Here is a 21536-nt window from a genome sequence, read left to right on the forward strand (position 1 = left end):
TTTTGTGTTGTCATGTTCTGATTTTTTGTCCAACGCCATTGTGTAAGGGCTTATTTTTTTGTGGTACAAGATGTACTTTTTATTGGTACCATTTTTTCTACCTTTTGATCATTTTTATTCCACGTTTTTGGATCAAAATTTTTGTTATTAAGTTGTTGTTGATTTTTTTTTTATCCATGTGGGATAAATACAATTATCACTTTATATATTATCAAGTCAGTAAGGACGTGGCAATACCTATTATGTATAGGTTTGGGCATTGTTTTTATTTTTTAGGTGATAATATAGGATTTTATTTTTTTTACACTTTATTTATTTAGTTAAAAACCTTTTATTTTTTTACTTTTCACTTTTTACAGGTTATACTGTGCTCCAGTACATCTGTAGGCATCTTCTAATTTGTTTTTATTTGGAGATTGTGCCCCTTGTGATGTGAATCCTGGCTATTGATTCCATAGAGATGGAATGAAATAGAAATAGTGAGGTAGTCCTCGGATCAATAGTAGCCACACTGTAACCGCATTGCAATCACTACTCATGGACCCTTTCACAGCTGTACTCCCAGTGCTCATCCAGAAAATAGAGCCAAATTCACAAGAAGAGATTCAGAGGCACTCGGATCTTCAGCAGTAAACTTTATTTGAAAGCAGGTGGCCACGCATTTTTGTATGACTTGCCTTCAAATAAAGTTTACCGCTGAAGATCCGAGTGCCTCCAAATCTCTTCTTGAGAGTTTGAATTAAAATTAGAATGGGCCACCCATACCTATTCATGGTCCCACAATAAGTATTATGGCATGTCAGTTAGCCATGCCCTGAAAGTGATAAATGAGGGACTCTTGCTTATACAGAGAATGCAGAGTCTTCGATCCATCAGCAAATAGGAGAAAGCACATGCATGGTTCCTCTCCAATGAATTTAATAGGAGATATGGAATAAATGAAATTAGCATGCTAATTTTTTTTAGCACCTCTAATATATTTCAATAAAGAATGATTACATATGTACAAGGCCTCTCTACTGCAAACAGGAATCCAGGCATCCTATTTTTTGGGGCCATTGAAAGTCTCAATTTAAGGCGAAACATGTGTCAGGGGTTATGTGACCTTCATAGGTAATGATGGTTGTCTTGGTGGGCTGATACATTGCAGGATACTGGTAACTTAGTAACTTGGTATACTGGGAGTGGAACTACTGGTAGGCTATGTTTCCACTTGGTAATTTTTTTTATTTTTTTTGGAGAACAGCCACTGCAGTTTATGAGCCAAAGCCAGAAGTGGGCCCATGAAGAAGGAGAAGTACAAGCCCTTCCTTCATATTTCCATTACTTTTGAATGCACTTCGGGCTTTGACTCAAAAACTGCGGTGGTTGTTTTCCTAAAAAACTACCTAGTAGAAACACAACCATAGGCTGTTTTTAGGGCTGTAGGTGGTGCAATAGATACGTCTTTATAGTATTAACTGTGGACACTGGTCTTTATCATATAAAGCATTATTTATTTCGATGACCTTTATTGTTTTTGCAACACCTGTGTGTAACTCTTACGTCAGCTTAACAGTTAATACCATTATTACACACTGCTCAAAAAAATAAAGGGAACACTAAGATAACACATCCTAGATCTGAATGAATGAACTTATCGTATGAAATACTTTTGTCTTTACATAGTTGAATGTGCTGACAACAAAATAACACAAAAATTATCAGTGGAAATAAAATTTATCAACCCATGGAGGTCTGGATATGGAGTCACACTCAAAATCTAAGTGGAAAACCACACTACAGGCTGATCCAACTTTGAAGTAATGTCCTTAAAACAAGTCAAAATGAGGCTCAGTAGTGTGTGTGGCCTCCATGTGCCCGTATGACCTCCCTACAATGCCGGGGCATGCTCCTGATGAGGTGACGGATGGTCTCCTGAGGGATGTCCTCCCAGACCTGGACTAACGCATCTGCCAACTCCTGGACAGTCTGTGGTGCAACATGGCATTGGTGAATGGAGCGATACATGATGTCCCAGATGTGCTCAATCGGATTCAAGTCTGGGGAATGGGCGGGCAAGTCCATAGCATCAATGCCTTCCTCTTGAAGGAACTGCTGACACATTCCAGCCACATGAGGTCAAGCGCAGATCCTTCCTAAGCATGTCCATTACTGTCTGCCAGGAAAATACTAAAATCACCTTATGGGGATAACCCCTTTTATATAGTATTTTTTTTTTTTATTTGACCTAGTATGTACAGTAAAATCTTCTTTACCTGCACAAATATGTAGATGCTTATTGCAAAAAGCTGTCGCCTAGACTAACTTCATTCTATGCTTAACTTAACATATAGAGTCAATGGACATGTTAAATAGTTGTACCTGTAGCATTTTACTTCTATATCAGGGGATAAGAGTCTGATCTCGTGACATTCGACAGCTGCAAACCCCTGCATTCTCCTGCAAGGCACGCTGACTCTCCTAGTGCACAAAGCAAGGTTGATATGCCCCCTCCATGTATCTGTATGGTAGAGTCGGAGATACATGATTACAGTGTTTGTGTATCTCTGGCTATCCTTTAAATAGGGTATAAGAAGTAAAATGCTAGAGTACCTCTTCAAGAAAGTAAGTTGTATAGGATCATGTAGATACAGGAATGCACTTGCTTTATTGATATCCAAAATCCATATAAAAAATACACTATGTTTTTTAACATAATACATCACCACTATGCAGCCCTATACTGATAATTCAATTATGTAATTCCTTTCCTCTATGCAGGATATAATCTAATTTGTCTTAAACAGTCACATGCACATGTGAGGGTCATGTGTTAGGAGCTAATCCACATGTGGGCCTTTCAAAAAAAATGAAAATGGCCATATTCAGTAAATATGGTGCTATGGTTTCAGCACTATTAGTTGCCATTACTAACAAAAAGTACAGTCATGGCCGTAAATGTTGGCACCCATGAAATCTTTAAAAAAAATGAATTATTTCACACAGAAAATATTGCAGTAACACATGTTTTGCTATCCACATGTTTATTCCCTTTGTGTGTATTGGAACTAAACCAAAAAAGGGAGGAAAAAAAAGCAAATTGGACATAATGTCACACCAAACTCCAAAAATGGGCTGGACAAAATTATTGACACCCTTAACTTAATATTTAGTTGCACACCCTTTGGGGGAAAAAACTGAAATCAGACGCTTCCTATAACCATCAATAAAATTCTTACACCTCTCAGCTGGAATGTTGGACCACTCTTTCTTTGCAAACTGCTCCAGGTCTCTCTTATTGGAAGGGTGACTTTTCCCAACAGCAATTTTAAGATCTCTCCACAGGTTTTCAATGGGATTTAGATCTGGACTCATTGCTGGCCACTTCAGAACTCTCCAGCGCTTTATTGCCATCCATTTCTGGGTGCTTTTTGACGTATATTTTGGGTCATTGTCCTGCTGGAAAACCCAAGATGTCGGACGCAAACCCAGCTTTCTGACACTAGGCTGTACAGTGCAACCCAAAATCCATTGGTAATCCTCAAATTTCACGACGCCTTGCACACATTCATGCACCCAGTGCCAGAGGCAGCAAAACAACCCAAAAACATCATTGAACCTCCACCATTATTTCACTATAGGTACTGTGTTCTTTTCTTTGTAGGCCTCATTCCGTTTTCGGTAAACAGTAGAATTATGTGCTTTACCAAAAAGCTCTATCTTGTTTTCATCTGTCCACAAGACGTTTTCCCAGAAGGATTTTGGCTTACTCAAGTTCCTTTTGGCAAAATGTAGTCTTGCTTTTTATGTCTCTGTGTCAGCAGTGGGGTCCTCCTGGGTCTCCTACCATAGCATTTCATTTATGTTGACGTATAGTTCGCGCTGACACTGATGCTCCCTGAGGCTGCAGGACAGCTTGAATATTGTTGGAACTTGTTTGGGGCTGCTTATCCACCATCCGCACTATCCGGCGTTGACACCTTTCATCAATTTTTATCTTCCGTGCATGCCCAGGGAGATTAGCTGCAGTGCCATTGTCACGATGCCGGCTGGCAGGTAGTGGATCCTCTGTGCCAGAGAGGGATTGGCGTGGACCGTGCTAGTGGATCGGTTCTAAGTCACTACTGGTTTTCACCAGAGCCCGCCGCAAAGCGGGATGGACTTGCTGCGGCGGTAGTGACCAGGTCGTATCCACTAGCAACGGCTCAACCTCTCTGACTGCTGAAGATAGGCGCGGTACAAGGGAGTAGACAGAAGCAAGGTCGGACGTAGCAGAAGGTCGGGGCAGGCAGCAAGGATCGTAGTCAGGGGCAACGGCAGGAGGTCTGGAACACAGGCTAGGAACACACAAGGAAACGCTTTCACTGGCACGATGGCAACAAGATCCGGCAAGGGAGTGCAGGGGAAGTGAGGTGATATAGGGAAGTGCACAGGTGAACACACTAATTGGAATCACTGCGCCAATCAGCGGCGCAGTGGCCCTTTAAATCGCAAAGACCCGGCGCGCGCGCGCCCTAGGGAGCGGGGCCGCGCGCGCCGGGACAGGACCGAGGGAGAGCGAGTCAGGTACGGGAGCCGGGGTGCGCATCGCGAGCGGGCGCTACCCGCATCGCGGATCGCATCCCGGCTGGAAGCGGAATCGCAGCGCCCCGGGTCAGTGGATCTGACCGGAGCGCTGCAGTGGAGAGAGTGTAGCGAGCGCTCCGGGGAGGAGCAGGGACCCGGAGCGCTCGGCGTAACAGTACCCCCCCCCTTGGGTCTCCCCCTCTTCTTAGAGCCTGAGAACCTGAGGAGCAGACTTTTGTCTAGGATGTTGTCCTCAGGTTCCCAGGATCTCTCTTCTGGACCACAACCCTCCCAATCCACTAAAAAAAAGGTTTTCCCTCTGACCTTTTTAGATGCTAGAATCTCTTTGACGGAGAAGATGTCCGAGGAGCCGGAAACAGGAGTGGGAGGAACAGATTTGGGAGAGAAACGGTTGATGATGAGTGGTTTAAGAAGAGAAACGTGAAAGGCATTAGGAATACGAAGAGAAGGAGGAAGAAGAACAGCTCCAGCTCTCACTGAGGAGGCATCAACCTCCAATAGGAAGGGTTTGGAAGGGTCAGGTCTGGAGAGCACGGGAGCCGAAGAAAAGGCAGACTTGAGTCGTTTAAAGGCGTCTTCCGCTTGAGGAGGCCAAGACTTGGGATCGGCATTTTTTTTGGTTAAAGCCACGATAGGAGCCACAACGGTAGAAAAATGTGGAATAAATTGCCTGTAATAATTGGCGAACCCCAAAAAGCGTTGGATAGCACGGAGTCCGGAGGGGCGTGGCCAATCTAAGACGGCAGAGAGTTTGTCTGGATCCATTTGTAGTCCCTGGCCAGAGACCAAGTATCCTAGAAAAGGAAGAGATTGGCATTCAAACAGACATTTCTCAATTTTGGCATAGAGTTGATTGTCACGAAGTCTCTGAAGAACCATACGGACATGCTGGCGGTGTTCTTCTAGATTGGCAGAAAAAATTAGGATATCGTCCAGATATACAACAACACAGGAGTATAAAAGATCACGAAAAATTTCATTAACAAAGTCTTGGAAGACGGCAGTGGCGTTGCACAGGCCAAAGGGCATGACCAGATACTCAAAGTGTCCATCTCTGGTGTTAAATGCCGTTTTCCATTCATCCCCCTCTCTGATGCGGATGAGATTATAAGCACCTCTTAAGTCCAGTTTAGTAAAGATGTGGGCACCTTGGAGGCGATCAAAGAGTTCAGAGATGAGGGGTAGGGGGTAGCGGTTCTTAACCGTGATTTTATTAAGACCGCGGTAGTCAATGCAAGGACGTAGGGAGCCATCTTTTTTGGACACAAAGAAAAATCCGGCTCCGGCAGGAGAGGAGGATTTACGGAAAAAGCCCTTTTTTAAATTTTCCTGGACGTATTCAGACATGGCAAGAGTCTCTGGGGCGGACAGAGGATAAATTCTGCCCCAGGGTGGAGTAGTGCCCGGGAGGAGGTCGATAGGACAATCATAAGGCCTGTGAGGAGGTAGAGTCTCAGCTTGTTTTTTGCAGAAAACATCCGCAAAGTCCATATAGGCCTTAGGGAGACCGGTTACTGGAGGAACCACAGAGTCACGGCAAGGGTTACTGGGAACCGGTTTTAGACAGTCCTTGGAACAAGAGGGCCCCCAACTCTTGATCTCCCCAGTGGACCAATCCAGGGTTGGGGAATGAAGTTGAAGCCAGGGAAGTCCAAGGAGAATTTCAGAAGTGCAATTGGGGAGGACCAAAAGTTCAATCCTCTCGTGATGAGATCCGATACACATTAGAAGGGGCTCCGTGCGGAAACGTATGGTACAGTCCAATCTTTCATTGTTTACACAATTGATGTAAAGGGGTCTGGCGAGACTGGTCACTGGGATGTTGAACCTGTTGACGAGAGAGGCCAAAATAAAATTTCCTGCAGATCCAGAGTCCAAGAAGGCCATAGTAGAGAAGGAGAAGGCAGAGGCAGACATCCGCACAGGCACAGTAAGACGTGGAGAAGCAGAGTAGACATCAAGGACTGTCTCACCTTTGTGCGGAGTCAGCGTACGTTTTTCCAGGCGGGGAGGACGGATAGGACAATCCCTCAGGAAGTGTTCGGTACTAGCACAGTACAGGCAGAGATTCTCCATGCGGCGTCGTGTCCTCTCTTGAGGTGTCAGGCGAGACCGGTCGACCTGCATAGCCTCCACGGCGGGAGGCACAGGAACGGATTGCAGGGGACCAGAGGAGAGAGGAGCCGAGGAGAAGAAACGCCTCGTGCGAACAGAGTCCATATCTTGGCGGAGCTCCTGACGCCTTTCGGAAAAACGCATGTCAATGCGAGTGGCTAGGTGAATGAGTTCATGTAGATTAGCAGGGATTTCTCGTGCGGCCAGAACATCTTTAATGTTGCTGGATAGGCCTTTTTTAAAGGTCGCGCAGAGGGCCTCATTATTCCAGGATAATTCTGAAGCAAGAGTACGGAATTGTACGGCATACTCGCCAACGGAAGAATTACCCTGGACCAGGTTCAACAGGGCAGTCTCAGCAGAAGAGGCTCGGGCAGGTTCCTCAAAGACACTTCGGATTTCCGAGAAGAAGGAGTGTACAGAGGCAGTGACGGGGTCATTGCGGTCCCAGAGCGGTGTGGCCCATGACAGAGCTTTTCCAGACAGAAGGCTGACTACGAAAGCCACCTTAGACCTTTCAGTGGGAAACTGGTCCGACATCATCTCCAGGTGCAGGGAACATTGGGAAAGAAAGCCACGGCAAAACTTAGAGTCCCCATCAAATTTATCCGGCAAGGATAGGCGTAGACCAGAGGCGGCCACTCGCTGCGGAGGAGGTGCAGGAGCTGGCGGAGGAGATGATTGCTGAAGCTGTGGTAGTAACTGCTGTAGCATAACGGTCAGTTGAGACAGCTGTTGGCCTTGTTGCGCTATCTGTTGTGACTGCTGGGCGACCACCGTGGTGAGGTCAGCGACAACTGGCAGAGGAAGTTCAGCGGGATCCATGGCCGGATCTACTGTCACGATGCCGGCTGGCAGGTAGTGGATCCTCTGTGCCAGAGAGGGATTGGCGTGGACCGTGCTAGTGGATCGGTTCTAAGTCACTACTGGTTTTCACCAGAGCCCGCCGCAAAGCGGGATGGACTTGCTGCGGCGGTAGTGACCAGGTCGTATCCACTAGCAACGGCTCAACCTCTCTGACTGCTGAAGATAGGCGCGGTACAAGGGAGTAGACAGAAGCAAGGTCGGACGTAGCAGAAGGTCGGGGCAGGCAGCAAGGATCGTAGTCAGGGGCAACGGCAGGAGGTCTGGAACACAGGCTAGGAACACACAAGGAAACGCTTTCACTGGCACGATGGCAACAAGATCCGGCAAGGGAGTGCAGGGGAAGTGAGGTGATATAGGGAAGTGCACAGGTGAACACACTAATTGGAATCACTGCGCCAATCAGCGGCGCAGTGGCCCTTTAAATCGCAAAGACCCGGCGCGCGCGCGCCCTAGGGAGCGGGGCCGCGCGCGCCGGGACAGGACCGAGGGAGAGCGAGTCAGGTACGGGAGCCGGGGTGCGCATCGCGAGCGGGCGCTACCCGCATCGCGGATCGCATCCCGGCTGGAAGCGGAATCGCAGCGCCCCGGGTCAGTGGATCTGACCGGAGCGCTGCAGTGGAGAGAGTGTAGCGAGCGCTCCGGGGAGGAGCGGGGACCCGGAGCACTCGGCGTAACAGCCATGGGTTGCAAACTTAATTTTGTGCACTGTGGACAAAGGCAAATCTAGATCTCTGGAGATGGGCTTGTCACCTTGAGATTGTGAATATTTTTCCACAATTTTGGTTCTCAAGTCCTCTTACACAGTTCTCTTCTCCTCTTTCTGTTGTCCATGCTTAGTGTGGCACACACAAACACACAATGCAAAGACTAAGTGAACTTCTCTCCTTTTTATCTGCTTTCAGGTGTGATTTTTATGTTGCCCACACCTTTTACTTGCCCCAGGTGAGTTTAAAGGAGCACATGCTTGAAACAATCTTATGTTTCCATAGTTTTGAAAGGGTGCCAATAATTTTGTCCAGCCCGTTTTTGGAGTTTGGTATGACATTATGCCCAATTTGCTTTTTTTCTTCCTTTTTGGTTTAGTTCCAATACACACAAAGGGAATAAACATGTGTATAGAAAAACATGTGTTACTGCAATCCTTTTCTGTGAGAAATACTTAATTTTGTTGAAAATTTTCAGGGGTGCCAACATTTATGGTCATGACTGTATCTCAAATTATTTTCTACAATTTGCATGCATTTTACTGTATACAAATATACACACATACACACACACCAGATCAGCTGTGGACATTAATTCAGGCCATGGTTACGCAGGACTGAAGTAGATTCCCTAGACTATTTTTAGTTGCTGTTAGCCACTTCATCTTTCACCTGGAACACTTCAAAAGACTTGACATTTTGGAGGTGCCAGCCACCTTAATTATGACCCTGTCAAAGTTGTTTCCAATGCCTCTAAAAGAGCTAATTGTTTATTAGTAATATATCTCATTCCTATACAGTGCTATTGTCACAAGAAAATTATTAAAGGGGTACTCCGCCATTAGAAATCTTTTTTCCTTTTCAAAGGATAGGGATAATATATCTGATCATTGGGGGGTCTGGCCGCTGGGACCCCCCACGATCTCCGGACTAGTTCCCCGATGTTCTGAGCATGCCCCTGCATTAGACATGAATGAAGGGGGTGTCAAAAATGTTCAGAAAGCCAGAGAGCTGGGCTGGAGATTGCCGAGTGTCCGAGAGGCCGGACCCCTTCCGATCAGACATAAGATGTCAAGGGGCAGAGTACCCCTTTAAATTGGTTCACCAGTCACTGGTTTTAATATTATGGCTAATTGGTGTGTGTGTGTGTGTGTGTGTATATGCATGTAGATGATGGATAGCTAGACACACACACAATTCTCACATATATTAAGCTTTATAGTAATAATATTTAGTGAACAAAATATTAATATCCAGAAAATATATTATATGTTTGGCTCTATTAAGAAATATAAGTGAATTGTCAGGATTTACCTATACAGCAACATGTACCTAAAATGTAGACGTGCCTGAAGTGGTCAGTCTTAGGTTTTCGATGGAGAATTGTTGTACGATTTCAGTATTTCATGCAGAAATCTCACTGAAGTTTCAAATGAGTTTTTAGACAGGATTAGCTGTAATTAATGCAGGATGACCTCCTTTCTCAATGCTAAAAGAATGGGCAGATTAATGAGGACCCCTGAAAGGGCCTATTATGTCCAATTGTCTCAATTATGCAAATAAAGTTGAAATTTTTAAGCAGGGGGGAGCAAAGTTTCAGATTAGAAGTTTCAGAGTTCCTTTTGCAAAGTAGGCATTTTTCCAGCTACTATAGTCACACAGAAGTTTTAACAAATTGGAGATTTAGGCATTATCAAAGTAGATTTGTTGTGCCTTGTTCCACCATGAGATGAAAATACCCTCTGGGCAGGGAGATGGATCATGGGACTGGTAAAGGATTACCTTCAAAGGCAGTCATGAGATTGGCTTGAACAAAGAGGCTGCTCACATGCTTATCATATGAGATTCTCTTCTTAAAGTGTTGGCACCCCTTCTCTTCAGGGATTCACATAACTTCCAGAAGGCAACCAGCAAGGCAAGACGCAACAGCCTGTCCTTCGAGGTCTCTTGAGGTAGGAAGATCTTGAGGTACCAGACCTTTTGAGGCTTCATCAACAGCCTCCTAAAACCACTAGGTTAACTTTCAGAAGCATTCTGATCGAGAAATATACTGGTGCTTATATCTAGAAGAAGGTTATAGTTTAGAGAGTACAAATTTGTGCAATTGAAAAATCTGTCTTTGTTTCTTTGTTTTGTTGTAAATGCTCTTTGGAAAAATAACACATCATTCTTTCTTTTTATTTTTGCTATTATGTATGGTAAATGGGATATATAAAACTATTGATCCCTGCTGAAAATGTGAGAGAAGTAATAGAACAAGAGTTCATGGGAAATAGGTTGACGCCACTATTGGGTTAGTTGGTGCCATATAAATATAAGTTGTATATCTTTTTTTTTTAACTATGAATATTATTTGTGCAAGAAAGGATAATGCTAAAATTGGTGGGAAATAACGACAAAATTCATATTTTATTTACGTGGATGACAATTTTTGCAATTTATAACGTGCACATTGTATTATATTGACATGAAGATTTTTACATAAAATATTATATGAATACATCTGACTAACAACTAGTTTTTGTATTCTTTTATCTTGTTTATTACTTTACTAATGCATCGGAATTGGTGAAATGCAGAATGCTACAGAACTGTTAGTGTTTGGACATGGTGGTCCAAGAGCCATTTCTTCCAGGCAGTAACGTCATATCACATCAGGTCAGGTACAGGTAGTTTCTGCAGTTAGGTACTCCAAAATAACTACGGACCTTTAGGAAGACTAACTTTAGGATGAGTGCAATAACTCATTGATGGCTTACTGCCCAACTACTAGGCTAAGCAGTGACTGGCATGTCCCATGTTCTTCTTACAATATGTCATTCAGTCTCTCCGTCAGTCACATGAATGCTCATGGGCCATAAAAGCACAGTCATATGATTGCTCTTTTCTATGGGATTAGTAAACAGTGTGCCTTTCATTAGGTTGTGGTCTGAAGAATCTCATATTCTCCTCTGTTCTAAATGCCTAGAGGCAAAACATTACATTTACCAGAGACCTTAGAATAACCTATTTTATCCTAGAAGCTTGGTTGAGGTGAACATCAGCTATCTAATCCTCTGGACTATCACCACCTTATAGTAGAGGTGGAACAAGTCTATTTGGGAGAAGTAGGTAAGTAAGTATCTTCCAAAGAAAGTATACGTGGGCCCTTTGTTATTCTATATATAGTCTTATTTAGAATTGAACATTTTGCATACACATATTTAAAATTTATATAGTGTTTAATTTCCTTCTAATTCAGAATTGACAATCATGCATATCTTTCTATCTATCTATCTATCTAAATATCTATATATATATATATATATATATATATATATATATATATATGCCTCAAACTATTAAACTTTTGACATATCTCCCTATAACATCAAAAGTTTCTTGAAATGACGGGGACACTTCAAAGATACAAATTATTAGTTGGAATACAAGGGATCACTGAGGAATTAACAGAACATTTGCTGAAGACTTGATCTACAGATAATATCTAGTTTTCTCCAGGCAAAAAAGCTTTCCTGGCCATTGGCCTGACCACTGCTGTTAATCTGTCTTAATCCTAGTAGATTTTACACTTTGGCCATTTTAGATTCCTTATCGATTTGTTAAACTGGAAAAAAATTATATCTAAAATGATTGCCATTATTAGAGAAATTTCAGCTTTCCAAAACTTCATAATTTTAGAAAATTCCCTCTCACGCTGTGTACATTTTTGGTCTGTCTGGCGAAGTATGTGAACTGGATTATAATCAAGCTGTCCATAAGAGGATTAAATAGACAAGGACAGTGAAACTTCAAAGCCTGAACATGTTTCTGGTGCTTGTAACACTACGATTTACGTATTTCTTCAGTATGCCAATTCAGGTGAAAAAAAGGTTTATTGTTGAATAAAGTTAACTATGCCCAGGAGAGCTTGATCCATTCTAAAAAACCTTCCCTAAGGAAGCATGAATGCAAAGATATTTAGTATAATAGGAGTAATTCTCCATAGTCTCCACAGTTGTAAATCTTATTTATTAAATATATTTCCTAATTTATTAGTTCTATGATATGAGGATTTATATATTGAGAAACAAAATATAAATTTCTATGTTGTTGGATCTGATCAATACCATAGATATAACAATTATGTAAAGTTAAGTACTTTACTACTGCAACTTTGACCCCCCCCCCTCTTTTTTGTGGTTTTAAATAATGTTGTTGTCTTCTTCTTCATCAGTTCCTCTTCACTGTTATTTTAGTTTTAAGATTACGCCATTTACCATATACAGTACAAATAACACTTTTATTCTATGGCTTGCTATGAATTACGACAATAACAAATACATATCTCTTTTATGTTTTACTACTTTTGCATAATAGCACATTTTAATGGAATAATCATTTTTAGGTTGCTGCATTTGAAAATCCATAACTTTTAGTTTTTCTTGCATTGCTGTAGTTGTATATAGTATGGGGTTGTCTTTTGGCAAGATGCTTTTTTCATAGTTTTAATAGGACCATTTAAAGTACATATATATTGCTGATTCACTTTTTATTTTGGGGGTGGGGGTGGGGGGAATAGCAATTCCCCCACTGGTTTCTTTTTGAGTGTTTTTTGTTTGCAGCTTCAATAACATGTTAATGTTATTATATGGGATGTTTTAATAAATTGTATTAAATTTTGCCCTAGCAGAGCTAAATTTATTATAATTATTTCTTATATAATGTTTTAGTATACCAACTATACCAAAACATTATTGCCTGTCAATAATGAGGTAATCTTTTAGGCTGTGCCTATGGCTTAATAAACATATAGCCATGGCAGACTTTGGGGATTTTGTTAGACCCTTAGCTGTCAAAGAAACACATTCACAGTTAACAGTCCACCACTGTGTTGTATATAGTCATTCAGTGATAGGCAAGTGGTTAAACCAATTAGAAAAAATTTGAAATTGCCCATAAATAGCACCACTCTTGCCCATTAGCTTTGTACGGTATTGCAGCTCAGCCCCACATGAATGAGGTGCAATACCAGAAACCACCTATGGATGAGAATGTTTATTGAAAACTAAGAAGGTCCAATTGCCTGATCCCATACAGTTCCTTTAACAACCTTCCCTTACAGTCAGATCTTTAATTACTACATCAACAAAGAGACATGTTCGGCACTATGGTCTTATCAAGAGATCTGGTTCTGGGGCTCGGGCAGGTATTACAAATAATTAATGGCGGTGGTCTGGCTGCAAGTAGTATTCATGAATCAATGTAACTAGAAGAAGAAAGAAAGCCGGCCACTCACCATAATCTGTCTTCAAGCTTTATTCAGCATGTAATACTCACATAACAAATGGGGAAGAGGGGTGAAAGCGGGGGGTACAGATAGGCAACAAGCTCTGTTTCGCACTTAGCTAGTGCTTCTTCCGGCCATATGGCCGTAAGAAGCACTTGCTAAGTGTGAAATGGAGCTTTAAGGCCCTTTTACATGGGTCACTTTTTTAGAAAATGAACATTGTAAAAATGCTCATTCCCAATAAAAAAGCCAATGAAAATGGACCAGCAATAAGCTGATGAACAAATCAATGCTCTCTTGGGCGACCAATAAGATCATAGTTATCAGCTGCACATCGCAAGCCATATGACTGATTGAGCCTTGGTATATGCAAGCAAGTGTTGGGCACTAGTTTGCTGCCTCTTGTCGGGCTGTCTAAAAGGGCCCTTAGTCAACAAGGAGTTGGAGATTGTATGGTGTAACACATTGATAATATAAACTCCTATAGGCAGCTTGCTGAATTAGATATACTAAAGGACTCCTCTGATAAGTTGTCATTGTAATTCTATTATGTTATCAGAGTTTCCCTTTACTAATACATTTTTATTAAAAATCTCATTTACTCAAAAAAATTCTGTAAATAAACCTGGCCTTTTTCACTGCCATCTGCAGATGCCCTTACTGATATTGATGAACTCTAGGCCTGCCTAGATAAAATAACTTTAAGAGAGCACACACTTTAAAAAACACTGTTCCTAGAAGGGTGAAGGTTGGTCAATAAGAAACGTAATTTGCTTTTTTATTGCTTCTTTTATATATTCATCACTTACTGTTCCCAATGGGAATCACAATCAGAATTTCACATGAACCTATGAGTATGCATTTGGATAAATAGTCTTTTTATCCAGTGTTGGAGTTATTCTATCCTAAGATAAAGAAATACAAAGGAAATAATATAAGAGCAGACTAAAAGGTATTTTTCTGTCATCAGCCTTCTGTTTATAGTCATGCATGTTCTAGTAAAACTGATGCACTGTGTGCCTAGGGTAGGGACTGAGAGAATGGTGCCAGACAACAGGATAAATTAGGAGAAGTATTTGTTCCACCCTTTAGACCTTGTACTAGGCTTTGTACGGTATTGCAGCTCAGCCCCACATGAATGAGGTGCAATACCAGAAACCACCTATGGATGAGAATGTTTATTGAAAACTAAGAAGGTCCAATTGCCTGATCCCATACAGTTCCTTTAACAACCTTCCCTTACAGTCAGATCTTTAATTACTACATCAACAAAGAGACATGTTCGGCACTATGGTCTTATCAAGAGATCTGGTTCTGGGGCTCGGGCAGGTATTACAAATAATTAATGGCGGTGGTCTGGCTGCAAGTAGTATTCATGAATCAATGTAACTAGAAGAAGAAAGAAAGCCGGCCACTCACCATAATCTGTCTTCAAGCTTTATTCAGCATGTAATACTCACATAACAAATGGGGAAGAGGGGTGAAAGCGGGGGGTACAGATAGGCAACAAGCTCTGTTTCGCACTTAGCTAGTGCTTCTTCCGGCCATATGGCCGTAAGAAGCACTTGCTAAGTGTGAAATGGAGCTTTAAGGCCCTTTTACATGGGTCACTTTTTTAGAAAATGAACATTGTAAAAATGCTCATTCCCAATAAAAAAGCCAATGAAAATGGACCAGCAATAAGCTGATGAACAAATCAATGCTCTCTTGGGCGACCAATAAGATCATAGTTATCAGCTGCACATCGCAAGCCATATGACTGATTGAGCCTTGGTATATGCAAGCAAGTGTTGGGCACTAGTTTGCTGCCTCTTGTCGGGCTGTCTAAAAGGGCCCTTAGTCAACAAGGAGTTGGAGATTGTATGGTGTAACACATTGATAATATAAACTCCTATAGGCAGCTTGCTGAATTAGATATACTAAAGGACTCCTCTGATAAGTTGTCATTGTAATTCTATTATGTTATCAGAGTTTCCCTTTACTAATACATTTTTATTAAAAATCTCATTTACTCAAAAAAATTCTGTAAATAAACCTGGCCTTTTTCACTGCCATCTGCAGATGCCCTTACTGATATTGATGAACTCTAGGCCTGCCTAGATAAAATAACTTTAAGAGAGCACACACTTTAAAAAACACTGTTCCTAGAAGGGTGAAGGTTGGTCAATAAGAAACGTAATTTGCTTTTTTATTGCTTCTTTTATATATTCATCACTTACTGTTCCCAATGGGAATCACAATCAGAATTTCACATGAACCTATGAGTATGCATTTGGATAAATAGTCTTTTTATCCAGTGTTGGAGTTATTCTATCCTAAGATAAAGAAATACAAAGGAAATAATATAAGAGCAGACTAAAAGGTATTTTTCTGTCATCAGCCTTCTGTTTATAGTCATGCATGTTCTAGTAAAACTGATGCACTGTGTGCCTAGGGTAGGGACTGAGAGAATGGTGCCAGACAACAGGATAAATTAGGAGAAGTATTTGTTCCACCCTTTAGACCTTGTACTAGGCATAACACAGTGTATCAGTTTGGCCAGGCAGTACCTTTAAAGGTTTTCATCACTGTTGGCAGGTAAATATTTAGTGACAATATTTTGTGACAATCCTCAATTCTATACTATTAGCTTGTATGTTAAAACTTCAAAAGATAGTCCAGTGGAGTTAAAATAGTACTCCGCCCCTAGACATCTTATCCCCTATCCAAAGGATAGGGGATAAGATGTCTGATCGCAGGGGTCCCACCGCTGGGGACCCCCGCGATCTTGGTTTCAGCACCCCAGACATCCGGCGCACAGAGTCAACATCACTCCGTGTCGGATGACTGGGGATGCGGCTCGGAGGCTCATGATGTCCAGGTTACGCCCCATTCATGATGTCACGGCCGCGACCCCTATGGGAGGGGGCATAGACTTGCATTGAGGGGGCTTGGCCATGACATCACGAGCTTCCGGTGCTGCACCCAACGTTCTAAACGTGCAACAGGGAGATCACTCGGGTCCCTTTGGATAGGGGATAAGATGTCTAGGGGCGGAGTACCCCTTTAATATCTAGATATCATACTTACCAGACTGATAAATCAATATCATGACTAACAATGTCTTTGGCTCTAATGTATCTATGAAATGCTTCTTAGGATTAAATTTAACATTTCTCAGTCTATGACATATTGTAAGTTATGGTTTCCCAAAAAGAGGGCAAACAGTTACATCTGCTTACTGTATTATGTTTCTTTTTAACAGGGTCAAAAGGCTTGGATAGAAAAGACATTTTTCAAAAGAGAATGCATCTACATAGTTGCCAACAGCAAAGACAGCAACAGGTACCCGCCACTTTGTCTTTTCCTCTTATGACTAATATAAATGTACATGTTATTAAATGATTTATAGTTAAGTATTTCCTCTGATTCCATTTATTCAATTATTTACCCATACATAATCTTTATGCCATAAAATGTGTGACATTGCAGACTGTTGCTTGCTAGTGTATTTGTAGGGTCACTGATGGGAATTAAAATCATCTCATAATGTAATTCATATGATAATGTAATTTTATTGTCTGCAATTCCTTTTTTTCCTATATGCATGTCATTTATCTAAGCAACAGAAGTTAAAGGGGTACTCTGCTCCTAGACATCTTATCTCCTATCCAAAGGATAGGGGATACAATGTCTGACCGGGGGGGGGGGGGGGGAGAGAGAGAGAGTTCGCCCCCGCAATCAGACATCTTATCCCCTATCTTTTCGATAGGGGATAAGATGTCTAGGGGCGGAGTACCCCTTTAAATCTCAGTTCTCTACAAGTCATACAGCATTTCCTGTAATACCTAAACATGTGGAAGAAATGTGCAGTATTATATATATATATATATATATATATATATATATATATATATAATATGAATAGGTAGCAGATCTGTCATAAACTGGTGCTGCATTGCTTTCAGATGTTGCTGTGGTCAGCTCATTACACAGCATGTCCCAGCTCCTCAGAATGCAATAGCCAACAAGATTGGAGAAGACAACAAACAATTGGAAGCTGTGCCTGAAAAATGGTCCATAGGTAAACACACACAACTGAATCCCACAGATGCATTTGGAATACTGGAGTTTCAGGGTGGAGGACATTCAAATAAAGCCATGGTAAGTACCAGTGGGTGAATTGTATTAGAGAAGTTATGTACAAATTAAGAAACTACATCTATACAAACTTTACTTATTTTTAACTGAAGTCTACTTTTAATAGGGGCCTTAAAGGGGTATCCAAAAGGATAGGGAATAAGATGTATGATCGCAGGGGTCCCGCCGCTTGGCGCTGCATCAAAGACAGGGACGTGACGTTGCGGCCACGCTCCCTATTGATGTCACTACATGCCCCCTCCATTTATGTCTATGGGAGGGGGCGTGACGTCTGTCACGCCCCCTCACATAGACATGAATGGAGGGGGCGTGACATCACTAGGGGGCGTGGCTATAACATCAAGTCCCTATTCTCGAAGGCAGCGCCCGGCATAGAATTTCTGGGGCTGCACAGAGATAGCGGGATAGGGGATAAGATGTATAAACCCAGAATACCCCTTTAACTTAAACGCAGTCATTCAAATAAAAATGTATGGGAAATATAATAACAATATATGGAGCAGTGGTATGAACAAACGCAGTTTCACACACATTACACATGCAACACAAGCTTACACAACATATGTACTGTATTGCACATACGCAAGTGAAGGCCATATGCGTAATAACAGTATAATAGAGGACAACTAATACTAATGTGTTAAAAATGCCTCCAAAATGGAGCCTAATTTTAATACGTTTAATAAATCTTGAAAATGGGGGTGACCACAATGCATGATGTATGGTAGACTAAAAATCTTCCACAGGAAATCCAGTCTGGATAAGGGAGTCGTCTTCTCAAATAGGTGGACTTATAGAAAAGGTTTCACTAAATTATTATTGATGCCATAAATATCCCAACAAATGACAATTTAATATTAATAAAGGTATATAATTCAAGATGAATACATTAAGCTGTGTTCATACTTTTAAAAAACACCATGGAAACTACGGATCTGTTGCATGACGGATACCAGTGGTTCCTACTGGACCCCATAATAATGGGGCTTGTTGGAACCTGCTGAGGTTTCTGTTGCTTTGACATGAAGAATACTGGAAGGCGGGAATTTTTTTTTCCATAAATCCAACATATTCTGTAATGGGAACTCTGAATGCAGACTCCAACGCAGATGTAAACAAAACCTTAAAAATGTAAAAATTTTAACATTGAGAGATTAATCAAAACTAGTGCAAGAGAGAAGTGGAGGCGTTGCTCATAGCAACTAGTGTTGGGCGCGAATATTCCTATTTCGATTTTCTTTATTGCAAATTTGCGAATATATTCGAAATTACTGAAATTCGCTTTTTTTCTGCATATGCGCATATTAGCATATTCCTTATTTTCACTTGTGGGCCAATTAGAATGATGCAAATACACTTGTCAGAGGTTATCAACAACATCCCTTGCAACCAATAGTAAAGTTGCCCACCCCCTCACTGTTTTCTTCCTCCAATACGGGAATATGCGAATATAATGAATACGCAAAATTCGTGAATATAGGACGAATATTCTTCTATATATCCGCGAAATATCGCAAATTTGAATATGGCCAATGCCACTCATCACTAATACTATTTATTTTTTTTATTTTTTTAAATGAAAGCAAAGAGGGCTCAAAGTACAGATATCATGAGGTCAGTGAATAAACAGTAATAGGTATAAGGTACTCCGCTCACCTGATAGCATTGTGCTTATTCCAGGCACAACTCTATCTCAAACTATAAAAAACTGTTCTACACCCCAATGTCCGGCTTGGTTCAAGACACCACCCAGAATTGGAAATGGAAGTAGGAACTTGCTATAGAGAAAGTACGTCACTTTTTCATTGCAGTAGTTTTTTTTCATCTCCTGAAATGTTTTTTTCTTTACTTATTTTTCAGTAAAGTACATTATACAACTCTGTATTATACAAGGGATTATTTAAGCTAAGATTTCTGTATAATATTCAGTAGTATATGGCCAGCAGCAGTTTCTATTCTTACTGGCTTATGTATGGTATTGTGGTTATGTACATTACTTGAGTACTCTCATTTTACCAATGCAGAGCTGCGGAGATTATGGCTAGGGTCACAGTTTCCCATCAGGGGGGGGGTCACAGTTTCTGAATCCTACTAAATCTTACACAAAAGGTGCATTCATGTAAAACCTGAACCCTGTCACAGTAATTAGGACAGAGAAATCCTGACGTGAAACAGTGCAGTAGAAGGTTAGATGATACAAGGCTGTTAGCAGATTAAGTATCCCGCACCCTCTTGAATACATTTAGGCACATTCATCACTAATGTGGACACAGAATAATACAGAGAATACTGAACGGGGAATTGGTAAGGTGAAGCTTCACTTTGAGAATATATAAGCCATGAAAGCTGAACAGTTGGCATTGTCTATGGCACCTAGCATACAGAAATAAATGACCACAAGAGAAGGCCACCAAGCCTTAGAGAGCTGAGACTATGTCAAGCAGATGCACGTTACTGGGGCTACCTGTGAAAACTGGGGAAAGTTTCTTTTTAAAACCAGGTAATCATTACTATATTGCATAAATGCACTATACCTTTAAGTAATCTTGTCTTTTACTATGGTAATTGTCTTCCTATAGTACATCCGGGTATCTTATGATACGAAGCCTGACTCTCTACTTAACCTTATGGTAAAAGATTGGCAGCTAGAACTCCCAAAGCTTTTAATCTCTGTACATGGTGGACTCCAGAACTTTGAGATGCAGCCTAAACTAAAGCAAGTCTTTGGGAAAGGGTTAATTAAAGCTGCCATGACCACTGGGGCCTGGATATTCACTGGGGGTGTCAGTACAGGTGAGCAATTCTAATATCAGTATACAAGCAGCATGGATTGTTGTGTACATTCTGTTACGAAGTTACATGTCGTTAAATAGGGAGCTTAGTGAAGTAGAATGAGTATGATCAAATATTTACCTAAAATATTTATGATACAGTCCAGGATAACATATATATGGCCTGATTTCTGTTTGATTCCACGAAAGGAAGGCTGTTTGAAATGATGTATTGTAGATATTACTCTATGTCCCATCATAATGCAGAATTGTTTGCTAATGAAACATTAGTTTTTTTGTTTGTTTTGTTTTCCCCAGAGACAGCACCGCCACTCTTGCACATGGACTATGTCTGGTATTGCAGCTTAGTCCCATTAAGGGGTTGGGACTGGCATTCAATACCTAGGAAAACCCATTGGCTAGAGTGACACTGTATCTGGTAAAATAAATAAATAAATCCTTTTGTATGAAATGACAATGAACTTTTTACTCTGTTCGTTCGAATGCAGTGATATTAATGCAGCAGGTTTAAATTACCTATTGCAGGTGTAATTCGTCATGTGGGTGATGCCTTGAAAGACCACTCTTCCAAGTCCAGAGGAAGAATATGTGCCATAGGAATTGCACCTTGGGGTATTGTAGAAAACAAGGAGGATCTTATAGGAAAAGATGTAAGATATATATTCCTATTTACACAATTATTATGACAGTATGATTTAATTAATACAGCATTTTTTGACAGTATTACCCATATTTTTCGCCGTATAAGACGCACTTGCTCTTCCCCAAAACCGGGGGGAAAAAGTCGGTGCGTCTTATACGGCGAATACACCCCTATCGCGGCGGTCCCTGCGGCCATCAACGGCCGGGACCCGCGGCTAATACAGGACATCACCGATCGCGGTGATGCCCTGTATTAACCCTTCAGACGCGGCGATCAAAGTTGACCGCCGCGTCTGAAGGGAAAGTGACACTAACCCGGCTGTTCAGTCGGGCTGTTCGGGACCGCCGCAATTTCACCCCGGCGTTCCCGAACAGCCCAACTGAATAGCCGGGTTAGTGCTTACAGGACACTGATAGGGACCTTACCTGCCTCCTTGG

At 41.5% G+C, this 21536-nt stretch overlaps 1 protein-coding gene across 1 annotated transcript in view; it reads left to right on the forward strand.

Annotated features, from left to right (window-relative positions):
- Nucleotides 1–21536, forward strand: part of TRPM1 (transient receptor potential cation channel subfamily M member 1) — a 339306-nt gene that overhangs the window by 225309 nt on the left and 92461 nt on the right. Inside the window, exons 2-5 of the mRNA XM_056572537.1 lie at nucleotides 16769–16848; nucleotides 17472–17667; nucleotides 20244–20457; nucleotides 20982–21106. Coding sequence (XP_056428512.1) covers nucleotides 16769–16848; nucleotides 17472–17667; nucleotides 20244–20457; nucleotides 20982–21106 — 615 coding nt within the window. The remainder of the gene's footprint in view (nucleotides 1–16768; nucleotides 16849–17471; nucleotides 17668–20243; nucleotides 20458–20981; nucleotides 21107–21536) is intronic.

This window comes from Hyla sarda, chromosome 4, assembly GCF_029499605.1.
Source record: "Hyla sarda isolate aHylSar1 chromosome 4, aHylSar1.hap1, whole genome shotgun sequence".
NCBI lineage: Eukaryota > Metazoa > Chordata > Amphibia > Anura > Hylidae > Hyla > Hyla sarda.